The sequence below is a fragment of the Rousettus aegyptiacus genome, unplaced genomic scaffold (genome assembly GCF_014176215.1).
Source record: "Rousettus aegyptiacus isolate mRouAeg1 unplaced genomic scaffold, mRouAeg1.p scaffold_m13_p_4, whole genome shotgun sequence".
Lineage (NCBI taxonomy): Eukaryota > Metazoa > Chordata > Mammalia > Chiroptera > Pteropodidae > Rousettus > Rousettus aegyptiacus.
In genome coordinates, this window is record NW_023416307.1 from 140,955,397 (window position 1) to 140,972,992 (window position 17,596).

At 37.9% G+C, this 17,596-nt stretch overlaps 1 protein-coding gene across 4 annotated transcripts in view; it reads right to left on the reverse strand.

Annotated features, from left to right (window-relative positions):
* Positions 1–17,596, reverse strand: part of NEK10 (NIMA related kinase 10) — a 187,183-nt gene that overhangs the window by 164,869 nt on the left and 4,718 nt on the right. For 2 of the 4 annotated variants that reach the window (XM_016149580.2, XM_016149578.2), the window contains exons 2-3: positions 4,138–4,248; positions 3,808–3,868 (exon numbers count right to left, since the gene is read on the reverse strand). The exons of 1 other annotated variant lie outside the window; for it this stretch is intronic. In XM_016149580.2, coding sequence (XP_016005066.1) covers positions 3,808–3,868; positions 4,138–4,211 — 135 coding nt within the window. In that variant the 5' untranslated portion in view covers positions 4,212–4,248. Of the gene's footprint in view, positions 1–3,807; positions 3,869–4,137; positions 4,249–7,204; positions 11,792–17,596 lie in introns of those variants that run through there. One more of the 4 variants, XM_016149579.2, reaches the window with a different exon arrangement.

Here is a 17,596-nt window from a genome sequence, read left to right on the forward strand (position 1 = left end):
ACGCAAAGGGCCTTTTTGAAATTTTGATCATGTCACTTCTGCTTGCAAAGTTCAACACTCCCTGCTGCTTATGGGGTCAAGTATAAAATTTGCAGATGGGCCTTCGGACACTGCACGATTTCTTATAACTTTATCACTATTTCCAACAGAAATGTCTGGTCACCATTTTGCTTCAATGCTTGCTATTTTGCTATTTTTTCTTGAGATATCTCATTACTTTATTCACTTCATCTAGAATGCCTTTCCCATCAATGAGATGGAAAACCAGCCCATTTTTCAAGAACCATCTCCTTCCCCTGTGACTCAAGTTAAAAGTGGCTTCCTCATCCTTCTCAAAATCCATATATTCACCATCCATACCATTTATCCAAGATTCATGTCCTGCTTGGTCATATAGCAACACATTTTCTTACGTCTAGTCTCTCAGACCATAAGAACTGTGTCTTATACTTTTTCTTCACACAGCATCTATCAAAACCTCTTTTATTTCAAAGGCATTTAATGGACCTGTAATGAATTAGTTTGTTTCTTTCTCTCTCTCTCTCTTTTTGTTTTTTGTTTTTTTTGTTGTTGTTGTTGCAAACCAATTCCTCAGCTCCCTATAGCTTTAAACGGAGGGAGGGGAAAAAATCGAAATTCCAGCTCTAGCCAGATTATTTCAAGACTTGTGAAAACATCTGGTGAAATCTCCAACCAACTTCGTAATTTCCCATTACTTTAAAACCCTGGAGCAATTCTTTTTTCTTGAGTTACTTGTTTCCATTAGATTATGATTATTCTAACCCTGCTTATGAAGAAGTGGGGGGCATCTGCCTCAGTGTGTGTCTGCCCCCATTTCTATCAGACTGTGGGACTGTGCCACAGACCAGCAGGCTCTAATGCGGTAAAGCAAGATATGCAGAGATACAGAGCAAACAGCCCAGACAGCAAAAGTAGAACATTGGAACACAAGGAAACAATGACGGAAATGGCTTGGCTCATTAGAAATTGACATGAAGGACATTCAGTTCTTGCAATTCTCTGCCCAAACCCATAAAGTAGATTTCCTCTGCAACTGGGTTAATTGGCTAACTTGGCCCATTTGCAAATAACAGACCAGGACTTGTTAAAACAGAAATTCAGGTGAGCGGGCCTTAATCCCAGGTTTCCCTTTCCACATAGCCTGCTGAAAGTCTCAGGGCCAGTGCATGGCCTGCTTGCATCATTTGATGCGCATTTCTGCCTGACCCTGACTCTACTTTGTCCCCAACCCTTGTTTTTCTTTCTTTCTTTGGCCCTGGTTTTAATTTGTGATAACCTGTCATACTCTATGTATCTTTGTAAGCCTCCTTACACTCTTTCTGGAACAAGTAAGGTATAAATAAATTGACTTATTCTCTCCAATATCTTTCTTCTATAAATGTCTCCGCATTATTTGATGGACAGGAGAATAGGATGTTCAGAATAACATTTATTATTTCAAAATTACAAGTGTATAAAAGTTTTATAAACAATTAGGAATGAATTTTGTGAACCTCAGGATCTTCATATAGATGAGCACAGTTATTTTCCTTTTTCCTTAAAACCATCTACTTTCTGAATAATTCATGCATTACAAAGACATATTGTCGTATATGTGAAATATTTCACAAAAATATATGCCATATAAACTTGTCAGATAACAGACTGCAAATTCTAAAATTTGTTGGGGAGTGGATTATTAAACACCCTTTAATTAAGCTAACCAGGTGTTAACAAGGAAGTAGTGTTGAAAGGAAAAACAACAGATGTAGTGAGTACGAACTTCGAAGTTGAAAAATTACAGCTAAAAACCACCTTTGGTGTTTCTTTTGCCCTGGCTATACATACTCATGAGATAACCCAATTCTTAAGACACAATTGAATTTGCAAAAAACTGACCAAGAACTCACTGAACATAGAATACAAAGAACCAAGGGCAAAAGCCAAAGTTGCTGGCATCAGGAAATAGATCATTCTGCCAGGAAGTAGACATGTAGACACACGTTTCCAAAACATGGGAGAAAATAATGCCACGACAGTGAAAGAAGGTGCTTTGAGAAGAGAGAGATTCACTTCCAGAATGAAGGACAAAGGAAAGCTTTTTGTGGAGGTGGTGTCATTAGATTTGAGTCTTAGAAATAGCTAAGATGTTATAGGAAAGAAATTTAGGAGAAGGAAATACTAAAAACAAAAAAAAACAGAAGTCTGACATTCTGGTTACCTCTCACAGTGAGAAAGAATGGGAACTACAACCAAAACAGTACGCTGAGTCATCCTGCCTACCTTACTAAGAAAGAATGGACTTGATTTCAGGCAACTATTCATGAATCTTTGTGAGCAGTGAGCCAGAAAGATAAATAAGCAATGCAGAAGTAGACGAAGTATTAGAGTGACTGCTGAAATAGGTGAATAAGAAGGAAAAAGTTCCTGGGGAGGTGGTGTGTGTGTGTGTGTGTGTGTGTGTGTGTGTGTGTGTGTGTGTGGTGCGGGGCGGACTGTAACATTATTAACAAAGAAGAAGGAACTGATAGGAAAAAAAAAAAGATATTTTAAGGCCATGTTTACTCCAGATCAATGCTTACTCAACTATTTTTTTTCAACTGTACACAATTTAATTTCTGAATTATTTAAAAGCTATCTCAATGGTTAGAGGCAAGCACTGCGGAGATGGCATATTTGTTCAGATCTGTATTCCACCATTAGCTGTTCGTACGATCTTGGGAAAGTCACTTAATCTCTCTGTGACGCAGGTTCCTAATCTGTAAAAGTGGGAGCTTTCATTAATATGCAGGGTAATGCAAGTAGACTGTAAGGCACATAGTAAATGTTCCCTACAGATGAACTATCACTATTTGGCCTTTATATGCCATCGAATTATTAAAAGTCATTTCCACTATAAATAAACACATAAAAATGCTATTGTTCTCTGGTATATTTGTTTGATATATATATATATATATATATATATATATATATATATATATATATATATATATATATATATATATATATAAAAAGGCCATCAGGGCTGAGTAACAACCACATGAGCTCTTAAACAAATTAAACAAGAATAACACAATAGACTTTAGAGCCATGCCACCAGGGTTCAAGTCCCATATCTGCCATATATGAGTTGATAATGCCAATAAGTGTCTGTTGTTTGTTGTTGTTGTTAGCATTGCTTTGTTGTTCCCCAAACCTCCATGGATGCCTTTAATCTCATAACTCTTCAAAGTCTTACATAAGCAAAACCAAAAAAGAAACTTTAAGAGATAAATTCAAGCAGAGGTACCATTCTTTCTCTAATAAAAATATAAAAATTCTATTAAAAAATTAGCCAAAACTCACTCTTTTCCCCTCTCTTCCATGAGATTCAATTTGCAACAAGCCTCAAAAGTGGGGCTATAACTAGTGGGAAGCATAAGGAGGGGTAGAGTATGGAGAAGGGAATGTTGTAAACAGTGCTTTGGAAAAATCAATTGCCCTAAAGCTCTGAACTTGAACATCAAGCACTCACTAGAAGAGCACACTGTTTCTAGACTGAAGAGCATTAGTAATGAAGACCATGGTGATAAGAACAGGCTAAAGCTGGACCCAGGCATGAGAGCAGAAGACTGAAGGGCTGTGTGTGCCAAGTCTTGGCAGAACCTGAACCAGCTATGAGAGAAACAACCAGAGAAAGAAAGAGAAAACAGGTGAAAGAACAAAGAGAGGTAGACATATTGTTCATAAAGATGTTAAATCGATCCCTTTGGAAAGATGTGATTTCTCTTTCATTGATGTATGCACATTCCTTGGAAACACTACCTGCTGTTTGCTTGATTGAACGTTCAAAAGGCACCGAAGTCTTATAAGATCTGAATAGTCCCTAGAAAAAAGAATAACACAACATCAACCAATAGAAAGTTCCAGGTGAACTAGTTATGGCATTGTCTTTTGGAGGCCTGCTTTTATGGACTGAAATCTACACATACTAAACGTTTCCTTTAGAACTCCAGAATTGATCAAATATTTCAGGAAACATTGTAACCCAGAGTAGCAGTTGTCAAAAGTCTATTATATTTCTCAAAAAGTCGTTAATCTGGTCACTAGCCACAGCCTGAGTTAATAATTAGCAAAGAGTCAGTAGGGGGTTACCTGATGGTTATCCCTTGCTGCTTTTTATCAGCTGATTTTTCTGTGGTCTTCACCTTTTTGTCTTGATCAGGCATTGTAAACCATCAATGCCCCAGAATTAACATTGCATTCCTTTCAAAGTAAACCAGAGAGAAAAACTTTAGTTGGGTTGTGTACTACAAAATATTCTCAATCAATACAGGCGTGAATCACTTATAACATTCATTTAAATATGCAAAAATAAATATTTCTAATACAATAAAAATGTTTATATGAATACTATTTACTATTACCATTCAGAAGCCTTTAGGGTATGGTTTACAATTATAGTGGCCAATGGACCTTTATTTTCTGAGTCATCCTTAATTTTAAATATTCTGACCCATTGCCCCAACAAGTATTGTTCTGCATGTCAGAAAGAGTGCTCCCATTTGGGGTTTCCCAAATATATATCTATAAGCAAATACCTAAAGCCCAAATAAAGCTTTTATGACTTATTTGTATTTTTTGACAAGTATCCTCAACTACATGCTGCTAGTTCAGAGGGTTCCTCCCTCATCATGGGTCATGCTCCTAAGAGTCCCAGAGAAAGCTCCGTCCACTTGCAAATATGCATTAGCGTTGAGGGCAATGCACAAAATGTCATTGGATTTCCACAACTCCTAAAGCTTTCAGGCTGCCACCTGAATCCTCATGTGGATCAATTCTACTCGAGCTCTTCTGCAACAATTGAGTCAGTCTTGCACAGCCCCTCAACTCAGTCAATCATCTTGTTAAAAAGACAATAAACCCCAAAAATGGAGTCACTTATGCTAAGTTCCATGTCACAAAACCAAGACTTAATTATAGTTTCAGCTCTCCAAAAAACAGAAATTTATAAACCACCCATTCCAGAATCACCGGATCAGCATTAGTTATATAATTTACCTCGCAAACCCTTACCATACCCTTTTGGTAAAGTAAGCTTGTAATAACCGATCTGCTTTTTGACTAGTATAACTTCCCTGTTCTTGTTCCCTTCTGCCTCAAGTGTCTTTCATTTTCTTTATCAACTTGAAGCTCCTTTCCATCTGCTAAATTGGATGCTGCCCAATTTATGAACTGCTGAATAAAGCCAATAAGATCTTTAAAATTTACTCAGTTAAATTTTGTTGTCTTTTTTTTTAAACAGGCAGGATAGTAAGGCTGGCCAGCCTGAACATAAACCTAACAGGCATTTCAATCTTCCAAATAAAGCTTTGTAGTTATCATGGTCACCCTTTGAAGAATAAATTTTAATCCTATTTCTCCCTCCATTCAAAATATCAATGTGGACAGAGTAATGGACAAAGCAATTTATTATTTGTTTGATAGGTTTCCCTTGGTGAATTTTTTATTCAGTTGTTTTAGTTTCCAGTATAGACACAAAAAGTTGAAGATATCCATACTTTCAATTACATAGCAAATACAAAATTAAACAAACTATTGGTTTAATTTGATTGGCTGTTAAATTTTCCACTGTGCTTCAATGCCACACTTTGACTTCAGTGTATTTTTCGGGCATGAAAAAGCGTGCTTTATTTTCTTATAACTGCATACCTCAATGTCTCGTGAAATCGATAGTCAAAATCCAAGTGTTTCAGAGGAATTTAGAGGCAAAAGGAATTGCCAATGAGCGTTTCACTGCAACAGAATCTAGTGAAATTTAATTCTGTGAAATGTTCAGAGACAATCGAAGGATTTAAAAGTTATTTTCCAAATACAGTTGTCATATTTGTGACAAAGTGTTAAGCTGGATTTTAAAATTGGGGACCAAGGCTCTCATCACTGATGCACACCAAGAAAAGCACATTATTAATATTTTAGAATTGTGCCTAGGACATAACATCATGGATTAATTAATTTAACAAACACTTATTGAACATTTACTATGTCAAATCTCAGACTGAAAACCATTAAAGGTAAAAAAAAGCTATTACGGGCACATGATTCTACCACAAAGAAAGAAAAACTCACTTAGGAACTTTAAAATATGTTTTGTGTGGTATTCAAAGAGAGATATGATCTTGCATCAGCTTTACTCAAAAGGCAGGAAGGAAGAAAGGAAGGAAGGAAGGAAGGAAGGAAGGAAGGAAGGAAGGAAGGAAGGAAGGAAGGAAGGAAGGAAGGAAAGGAAGGAAGGAAGGAAGGAAGGAAAGGAAGGAAGGAAGGAAGGAAGGAAGGAAGGAAGGAAGGAAGGAAGGAAGGAAGGAAGGAAGGAAGGAAGGAAGGAAGGAAGGAAGGAAGGAAGGAAGGAAGGAAGGAAAGAAGGGAGGGAGGGAGGGAGGGAGGGAGGGAAGGAGGGAGGGAGGGAGGAGTTAGGTGAAAGGAAGAATAGGTGATTTGTAAATTATTCTTTAAAAGCAAAAGATCCAAGTGCTTTTTATAGTAAAATATTAAAATATCCCCCAAAGTTTCTAAAATAAATGGAAATCCAGTCAAAATAAATAGAATCTAATTTTACTTTTCCCTCAAGGACAGAGGGAAAATTCCACATAGACACACTGGCCCGACGGCTTCGAATTCCTGTTCAAACCATAGCTGCAGACTGTTTTAGAAGCAGGAAATGAAAGCCACAATGATTGGCACATGAAAATTTGTAGAAAAGCTCACAGGCTTCTTCTGCTAAACACTCTGCCTTATTCCCTTGTTTAATCCTCAGAATTTTATTGAGTCAGTGTGTGAACAGGAAATAATCATCTAATAGTTTTATCAGTTTAAGATTAGTGTCTAGTCTGTGAGCCGGAAGAGTGAAAATAAATAACTCTCTGGAAATGTTTCACTTAATTAAACAGTAAGCAAATTCGCCAGAATCAGTAGAAACAGACAATTGCCTTTAGGATAAAAAACAAAATCCCTTCCACTTGACGGCTGTTAATAAGAAAACTATTCCGGAAAAAAAAAAAAAAACCTGAAAATTTGGGAATGGGAATGCTCTAAATATTTTATCTAATCTCATTTTAAAGTAACAAAAAATGATGACACCAGTGCTAATAATACAAAATGGGGAGAAGGGTGTGCAGTGACAGGGAGGGAAGTCCAGATCTTAAGTCCAGAGGAAGACACTTACTGAGGAAGTATTCTCGAGGCAGGTCAAGCCAAGGAGCTACCTAAGGCAAGAGCTCTCCAGGGGGTAGCTTCACTCTGATTCCAAGGGAAGCCTGGAGTGTGTAGATTATGCCTCTGAGCTGTGGAAACCTGAGGGAAGGGAGCTCGGCTTTTCTTGTCACCTTCCATCATTGATTAAGGGCTACCAGGGAAGGTCAGAACTCCCAAGGCACTTGCCTGGGGATTAAGACGACTCTGGTAGCTTGTGGGAAGTCTTCCAAAAAAAAAAGATACAGGAACTAGCTGTTAGAAGGAAAAGAACATCGAAGCCAATACCTGGAACAAACAAACAGTCACAAGGGTGGGTGTCACGTCATAAGGGGTGAATGTCCATGTCATCCACGGTGATCAGCGACTCCACTGGAGGAACTGTGGTTGCTGTGGATACACGCTGAGCAGGGCCTACTGCAGCAGCTCTCAGCTACTGAGTCGAGTCTCCCTCGTCCTTTGCTTGACCTCTCCAGATCCTAGCATGACCTCGCAGCTTAGCAGCTAGCTCGGTCTTTGGCCTTTTCTCTGTCTACTTCCTCTCCCTAAGTGAGCTCTTGCAGTCCCATGGCCCTATGTGCCATCTGTAATTCCACATTTATGTGTTCGCCCCTGACCGCATCCTGACCTCCTCAATGCACTGTCACCACCTGGATGTCTAACAGGAACCCCAAACTTAACACACCCCCAAACGAAACTCTTGATCCCCTCCCCCAGTACCAAATTCCCCTAGTGCTCCCCATCTCAGTCACTGGCACCACCCAGTGACTAGACAAAGTTCCTGATCCCTCGTCTTTACCTCCTCCATTCAAGCCACCAACGAAACCAGTCAGCTTTCCCTCGCTTCCATTCCCACTGCTACCACACTAGACTCCGAGCCGTCATCTCTCTTGCCTACACCACTGTCACCACCTCCTCACTAGTCTCTCTGCTTCCACTTTTGTTCCTCTATATCCCCAAGAGCCCATGGGATTAATTTAAAATTTGAATCGAATCAGGCCACTCTGTGGTTTAGGACCTTCCCGTGGCCTCCTATCGCACTTGGCTTCTCACCATGACTTTCACCTCTCTGGGCGCCTCTGTCCTCTCCCTCTTGCTCATTCCACTTTAGCCAAGCTGGCTTTCTCCCGGGCCCATAAGCATGCCAACCTCATTCCTGCCCGAAAGCTTTGGCACTTGCCACGCATTGTTCCCCTCTCATATCCTCGGGCAGGCTCTCTGGTGTTTTTTGGGTCTCAGCTCAGATGTCTCCTCCTCAGCGAAGGCTCCTCTGATGAACCTTTGCAACATATTCACCCCTCCACACTCACACTTACCACCTCACCCTGTTTTATTTCCTCCTGGAGATCATCGATGTCAAAAATCCGCTTGTCCATTTATTGGTTTCCTTTCAAGAGATCATAAGCCCCGTGTGGACAGCGATTGCGCCTGGTTTTATCCACAGATCTATCCCCAGCACCCAGAGCAGCACTTAGCACAATGCGTGGCAAAGCGTAGGCGCAGTCTAAGAACTTAAAAAAACATTGTGTCACAATCTGTAAGGAGTGGCTTAGGTATTTTTTTTTTTTTACCATGGTTTGTGACTCATTTGCTTTTTAAAAATTATTTAATTTTTGAATTAGAGCTTCCTTTGACCCACATCCCCCAAACCTGTACTCCTCCTCAGTGTCCAAAGAGGCCTGTACTCAACACATCACAAATCTATGCATGAAATACTGCAAAGGCCGTATTACCCCACGAGGCCAGAGACTGGACCTCCTTTATTCACCAGACACATGGGAGGCAAACCATAAATATTTATCAAACAACAACAAAAAATGAGTGAATGAATGGATAAACAAATTATTTTTTCAAAATCTATCATTGTTCTTTTAGTCAAAAATCTCTCATAAACCACCCTTAATAAATCAAATCGATTGATGAGTATTTGTAATGTTATAATTGTCTTGAACACATTCAGGAATTCTCCCTCTTATTCATTCTTTAAAAGAGAAATTAGAGTTTTGTATTAGATAATATTTACAAACAGTGCTTCTCAAACTATCTATGAAGTTGGTTGTTTTTTTTGTTTTGTTTTTTGTTTTTTTTTTTAATTTTAAATCTATTCAGGGCCAATAATTTTGGTCCATATCAGGTAAGTCCACTGACCATGTGCTTGGCTGGCTATCACGGCAAAGTTGAACTGCTGTAAACATTTCTAAATGCTTCCTCTCAATTTTATACTTATCTCTCATGGATCAGTTAGTTACCTACCAGTCTGAACACCACCTAAATAGTGCTGGCCTAGGTAATTGAAGTCTATCTTTTCAAATAATTACAATGTTTTCACACACAGCAACCCTGGATGATTCTCTGAGAACCACTACCCTAAGTACAGAGCCCGAGGTGACTAACCGAGTTGTCAATTCTAGGACAGCCAGGAAGGAGAAAGAGTGAGCCGGGGAGGGGGTAGCTTGTGGCCAAATAGCTATGGCTGAATGCTCCCCACTGAAACCTAAGCAAGCCCTGCTTCTCTGGGGTTTGCTTCATTTGAGAAAAGGGTTCCACTGCTAAAAACAGTGCAGAGTTTCATTTGAGAAAAGGGTTCCACTGCTAAAAACACAAATAGAAAACCACTCATTTTCTACCCTTTATTTTAAAGATGAGATGGGGCCAAATAGACTACAATACTTGCTATACAAACACTTGTGTTCACATGGATTTTCCTTTGATTTAGTATTTTTTCTTAAAAAAAAAATGGGAATGTGCAGAGAAGTGAAAATTCATATATAAAATCCAAATGCATATTACTTTAAGGACAGAAACTCTGGAGATCTTTCCTTTGTACAACTCAGTCGTCGACCCAAATACTATCTCCAACAAGAGAGAGGAGATCTTTCCATACCTCACAGGTCACTCAGTGGGTTGGTGTTTACAGCCTTAGTCAAGCTCAGAAATAATCACAGCTCTAACTCATTGTTGAATTTTTTAAACCATTTTTTAAAAGAAACACTCAAAAGTAATACCTAACCTTCTGTCATCTGAAATTTGGATTAATGCTAAAAGAAGTCCCCAGAGACACACACCTCATTTGCTTATGATCACTTGGTAATTGCAGGATAAACACAGATGACAGAAAAATTACTTTATTGACTGTAACTAATCTAAATTGTGCAACATAAACCCACTAACTAAATAATATGGTGAGTATTTTTGATGTGGTTTTCAGATTCTCTACCTGGAAATTCTTTTTTATTCCACAGTTAACTTAGATGATCAAAGACCCTTAAATGGCCTCATCTTTGCTGAAGATAAAACAGTCATTTGATTTATTGTGGAAAATAGCTTCAAATCCCACAAATACCTTTTTTCTTAGGTTGCATCTTTATAAACATTCTATTTTATTTACTGCATTTACTAATGGTTAAAAAATAACATTTGGGAAAGTAATAACAGTAAGAGAGTTTGGGATGACTAAAGTTAATTACCAGCTTAGCTACATCAGGTTTATTATTTTGAAAAAGCACTAAAATAAACTGCTATGAACCCTACCACAAAAGGAAGTAAAAACTTTCTTGTTCCAACAATAGGGGGTTCTCATTCTGTTGATGAATTATAATTAACCTCCATATTAAATGACAAGTTGCAGTTCTATCTGTGCTCAAGTAGACATTAAAAAAACTTAGAGAACTTTCAGCCTTATAACTAACTGGCATTGCAAAATGAAAAATCATTTCTCCAGTTCCTTTACTGTAGATATATTTTTCTTAAAATTCCTTAAATAGTGACTCTTAAAAAAACATGGTTAAAACAAGATATGATTCACATAAAGTAACCAGAAATAACAAAAATGTGTTAAAATGCATTGGTTAAATGTTATTTTCTCAATCTTGATAATTGCACCATGGTGATACAAGATGCTAACGTTAGGTGAAACTGAGTGAAGGGTATATGGAAACACTATTTTTACAACTTCTATGTAAGTCTAAAATTATTTCGAATACTTAAAAATGCGCTGGCCACTTGAGCAGTTTATTTAAGTGCTTCGAGACTAGAGAAAGGGTTTCTTTTTACAAAGAATAATTGCTCCTTATCTCACAGATACAAGAACTTGGTCTTTTCAAATTAATTGTGTTTTAGAAAACTATGTCTTCTGCACGGGAAATGTCAACTTAAATTGAACAAATTACTAGAAAATCATACACACACACATTTTAAAAGTGAAGTGATCAAAAAGTCAAGGACCCCCTATAATCCCGTTTATATCTATTATACTTCAGAAAGCTAGTCTGATTCTCTAAACTGTAGGCCTAACTTTATCCCTCATATTACATTGTTATGGTTCTTCGATGGAAAACGTGTGTGGAACTAGCAGAGTAAACACAGTAATTACAAGAAAGAACTTCAGAGAACATCTAATATCAGGGTTCTAACACCTTCCAGGCCCAGGAACAGAATATAAGTGAATGATAGGTACAGAGTAGATGATAGAGAGTGGCGGGGCTTCAGTCAAAACTGAGCAGGCATACCTTCCCTAAAGGGATTCAAAATCATATTAAAAATGAAGCAAAACAAACTGAAGCACCTGCACAGGACTATGAAGCAGATCCACAGGTCATCGGTTGCAGATTATGGTTTAGCCCTTCATTTAACATGAAGAAACTGAGCCCCGAAGAGGTAAAAATGTGCCTACGAATAGGAGAAGGAAGCCTAGTTCACCTTCGGAATCTAAATCTTAAAGGCAAATTCTGGCATAGATGGGAAAGAGAATTTCTTGACATTGGCCCTTAGCTGAGGGCAAAGAGTAAAAAAATAACAATCGACGCTTGCATAACCTCACCTCCCGGGCCCTGGAGTGCTTACAAACATCCATTTATTCATCCTGGTTCACTCCTGTGAAATAGGTAGGTGGTGTATTGTAATATCATCATCTTCGTAGAAAACAAAGACACAGTTGCTACAGAACCTCCAGGGGCAGGAGTGTGTCTCCAGCTAAGGGCAAGTATTATCATGGCCTTATTCCTGAGTCAATAATAGACTTGATACCTTTTTTATGCAAATGGTTTATACTTTGAACAATTTTCTTTTTTATTTAAACAAGTACTTGTTTCATAATAAAATTATTATAGTATTCTGACTATTGACCTCTCATTCCCCTAAATATTTATTGACCACCGGCTATACGTGAGACACACTCCTTTAAGACTTTATCTCCATTTTCCTCTGGCTAATGCTAACCCGAGTTGGTCTGAAGTGCTGCTCCAACATCAACTAAAATATATGGCAACAAACACCACTTCTCATTTTCTTGTTTTCAAGCTTTATTCCCATTCAAACTCTTATCTTTTGTGATAAAGGGAAATACCTACAGATATGAATGTAACTTCTATTTGTCCCCTCAACTGCCACTACATAATGTTACTTGTGATATGTCTGTGTTCGTGCCTTGTGTGGCTGCTAACCCAATGATAGAGTTTATAATGTGCCTGTGTTAGAAAAAATGAACCCAGACCCATGTTTTAAGTAGTGATATTGAAAAGGAGAAAAAAAAAAAAGGATTTATATTAACCAGTCAATGAAAGTAGCACACCAAACTTCTCTTTTCCCATTAGCCCCAAACTTAATAAAATTATATTGTACTCTATTTTTTGTGTACCAGAGAAAGGTAATGATGATATTCATTCATTCTTTCAAGAAATAATTACTGATCCCCTCATGTAGGCCCGGCCCTGAGGATAATGCACCAAATAAGACATGGTCCAAAATGTCTTCCCCCCAAAGTTAACCACCATGGTACTAAGTGAAGATAATAAGTGAGTCATGGATTAGTAATGAGTATGAATTCACGAATTAGTAATAAGTGAGTATGGCTTTGCAAATTAGTAAGGAGTATGGATTCATGGATTAGTAACAAGTGAGTATGAATTCAGCACGACCCATAGACCTTTTCGGGGTGAAGAGAACACTCGATAAACATACTGATGTTTATAACAATTGGCAGCACTGCAAGAAACTAAAAGTACTTTCTGAGCCATAAAATTAAATTAAATTTCATCTAATAACATTTCACTTTAAGTGCATTTTATTATTTATCCTGCTCTGTGCACAAAACAGTACTGGGCACTGCAAAAAAAAAAAAAAAAAAAAAAAAAATCCCCATAAATTCAGTGTGTGTGGGAAATCATACATATGTAGTCAACATTATGAAACTAATAATATTGAAACTTTAAATGTAGGACAACTTCTTACAGTTCAGCCTAAAATGAGAAATTAAATAAGAACACTAGAAATGCCAAAAAGCAGAGAAAATTAATGTTCACAAGAGATTACAAATTGAATGAATTTAGAGGAAGGAAAGATCATTGTGGGCTGGAGAGCTATGGAAAGACCCATGAACTGGGGACTTGAAGTAGGTCCATAAGAATAAGTAAGGTGGGTAAAGAATATTCCAGGAAAGAGAACCATGGGATGGAGGCAAGACCCTGAGAGTAGTCTGGTGAGGTGGTGAGTAAATGAGTTGAACTGGACTTGAGGAATCTGGGAAGAGGTGAATGATGGGTACATGAATGAGTAGAGGCCTCTAAGGCTACAGTCAACTTACAGAACAAAATAGTCTTAAATAAAGCACAGAACTTTGGCATGAGCCTCGGAAAAATGATACTTCCTCTTCCTCACCCCCTTGCTTATTTGATCACTAAATCCTGACACTATTTTTTCTACTTAATATGGTTCCTGTCTGTTCACTCTCCATGCTCACTGCCAAAATCCTAGGCTACATCGTCACCTGAACTATAGCAATCACTTTCTCAATGGTGCCCCAACTTCTAATTTCTCCCTCCTCCCGAAAACAAAAAATCTGTTCATCACACAGCCACAAAAGCACCCTTTTTTATTGTACAAATTTGACTAATTAAACTTTTATGGGCTTTCCATCCCTCTTAGGATGAAAACAAAAATTGCCAAGGCCTATGAGGTATTCCATGAGATTATGCCTCTGCCTCCCAGGCAGCTCCATTCATATCCGGCCCCCTAATCTTTGTCCCAGACCTGCTTCTCCTGGGCACCCCAGAACTTAATCTCCTGGACTCAACGACCAGATCGATATAGATAAGTCTGGCAGGCTCATCCGTCATCTCACAGCTCAAGTATCTATTCTTTAAGAAAGTTGCTGACCTCCTTGATGAGGTCACAGCCCCATCAATCACTGCCTTGCAGCTCTAAGAAAAGGGGTTGATTCAGGCAATAATTCAATAAATATATATATATCTCTATCTCTTTAGTATACTGTAAACTAGTCAGGGATAGAAGTGACAGCCAATTTGCTCACCCCTAGCATCCAGCACAACACTACTAGTTTGTAACTAAAGAAGTATTCGATAAGTGATCGCTGAATGAATGAATAAATAAATGAATTTTAAAAAATCTTATAAAATGTTATTTGGAAGCTCCAAGTATAACTGGAGTATCATTGGTTAGATGTGGAGAATAAAGATAATGAAAAAACACATCAGCAAATAGTAAGTTTGCCCCAGCTGAAAAGTATCCAGTTCTTACAGAATGTTGGTTTGCCAAATATCTCTTTATAAACACAAGGAAGCCAGGAGTAAATAAGATATTCATGTTAAGTATGGACTAGTACAAATGCACATGAACAGGGCAATAAAATTTCCTAATGGAAAGATGGGTATTCACATGTATGTCAAGTGTAACATACACAGGCACATTATATGAACGCCATTGTCTCCAGTGATGAGAGGTTAAAGGTTTGGGAATGTGAATTTTTCTGGTTACACCACTGGCATGTAGCCGAAAGGGTGGTGGGGGAGAGCTGGTTTCCACTTGCTCGCCGAGTGACCCTGGAAAGTCCCTGGACCTCTATAATTATTAGTTTCCTCATTTACCAAAAATAGAAACAACAACATCCTCATTTTAAGGTGGTAGAGAGTTGGAACTAAATAAAATAAAGTGAAACCCCTTTAAAACTGTCGATAGCTATAGGAATATAGGTTGTTGTTATTATGATAGCTGTTATAAATATTATCATCGGAAGTCGCACTATTCAATCTGAAGAGCTTGTCATGCTTATTTTAAATCATTTGTCTATATCCACTGACTTCAATCCATTGATGATAAACACTAGAAATAACATGAAAACAAAGTTTTATCTTCAATGTTACAAATAATCTTCATTTTATTTTTTAAAATCTAATATTATTTAGGGTTTACTATTATAAGCACTTTGATGTTGTCATCCAATCCTCAGAATAACCCTAGGAGGTGGGTAGTGTCGTATCTCCAACTTACAGGTGAAGAAACTGAGGCACTGAAAAGTTAAGTCACTTGGCCAAGAACTTATCTAGTAACAATAACAGCAATAATAAGAGCAACTGTTTACATGGCGGCTTCACTGTGCCAGCACCATTCTAAGTGCTTTCTATGCACTAACTAATTCTCACAGCAAATCTATAAGGCAGCTACCATTACTGTCCAAATTTTATAGATGAGGAAACTGAGGCCCATGGAGGTTAAGTAATTTTCCAGGTCACACAGGTGAAAAGTGGCAGAGCCAGACAAGAGTCTTCCTCGCTAATCTAATGCTATACTAATTCTCGTTTATTGGTGGCAATTATCTAGCCCTCTATTGGCCTGAGTGAATTTTCTAGGTAAATGTTTATCCCTTTAATAATCAAATATTACTTCGTACACACTTTTCTCAAATTGATTAACAATTCTCTATCTTTTATGCAAAATACACTGAATACATTGTAACATTTTCCTGATGGCCTCAGGTTAATGTTATGGTTGCTGTACTTTACCCTCTAGTTTTTATTTTAATTTTTATAGGAGGGTTTTTCAGTCTTTCTAGATGTAAGCCACTTGGCTGCCGTTTTGTCACAATGACTCTACTGAGAGCTGTGAAGTTAGAACCTGTCGATTATAACTATTTCTAATGTAAGGTTTACTAAGCTGACTTGATCCCAATGCCATGGACTTGAGTACATGACCTTTCTTATGGCTACTGCAGATGTCAGCTGAGTTAAGGGTAAGTTTGACCTCCAGATAAGTATGAGTAATTATTTTACCAAATGAGAAATCTATTTTATTCAGAGCTCATTTTCATGCTTTTTAAATCATCCAACATGCCATGTATATAAACAGGTATGTTTAAAGTTCACTTTCCCATGGAAGACCAAGTCTTTCAAAAATCTAAGACTCATTTCCGAATCCAAACCACATACCCTGTCCCCAAGCTGACACTTTCGATCACTTTCTATCCCCCTATCCTGCTTATATTTATCTGTTTACTTGTCCCTCTCCCCCAAGTAGAGTGCAATACATTTACATGGCATTTCTTGTGTACCCACTACAGTTCTATGAAATGAGACTATATTGATTCATGTAACTCTTGAAAACTCCATTTTACACATCAGGAAACCGAGGTGCAAAGATGAAGTAACTTGCCAGAGATCTCATATCCAACGGTGGGGAAGCTGGAATTCGAACTCTGGCAGTTTGGCTCAAGAGTCTCTTCTTTGCCCTTCTACACTTAAGAACATAAATTCTAAAGGAACAGTGACTTTGTCTTGTTCACTGCTAAATGCCCACATGCTCAAAAAATATTTATGGACTGTCTGAAAACGTCTAGCTCCTCTATGACTTTTCAAGTGCTCGACTCAGTTCAGACTGGACCTATCAAATGGTCAATACATACTCAGTGAGTGAATGAGTCTCTTACCTGTATCAGAACTGATGACATACACAAAAGTTTGTGATCATGTGGTATCGTATGATCAAGCAGTAGAGTGATGTCCTAGAAATTGCACTTAACTGAATTTAAAGATTGACTTTGACCTTTTGTGAGTTGACTATGAAAATTTCAGAATTCTAACCTTTAGTGTATTTCTTTTTCTTTTTTTGAAGATTTTATTTTTTTAGGACAGTTCTAGGTTTACAACAAATTTGACAGGAAGGTACAGAGATTTCCTATATACTTCCTGCCCCCACACCTGCATAGCCTCCCTTATTATCAATGTCACTCATCAGAATGGTACGTTTTATACCAAGGATAAACCTACACTGACACATCATAATCACCCGAAGTCCACAGCTTACCTTAAAGTTCACTCAGCGTACATTCTACAAGTTTGGACAAATGTATAATTACATATATCCATCTTTATAATATCATGGTATTTTCACTGCCCTAAAAACCTGTTCTCTGCCTATTCATTTCTTCCGCACTCGTAACCCCCAGCAACTACTGATCTTTTTACTGTTTCCAGTTTTGCTGTTTCCAGGATGTCATATTGCTCTAATCATATAGGATGTAGCCTTTTCAGATTGGTTTCTTTCACTTAATAATATGCACTTAAGGTTCCTCCGAGTC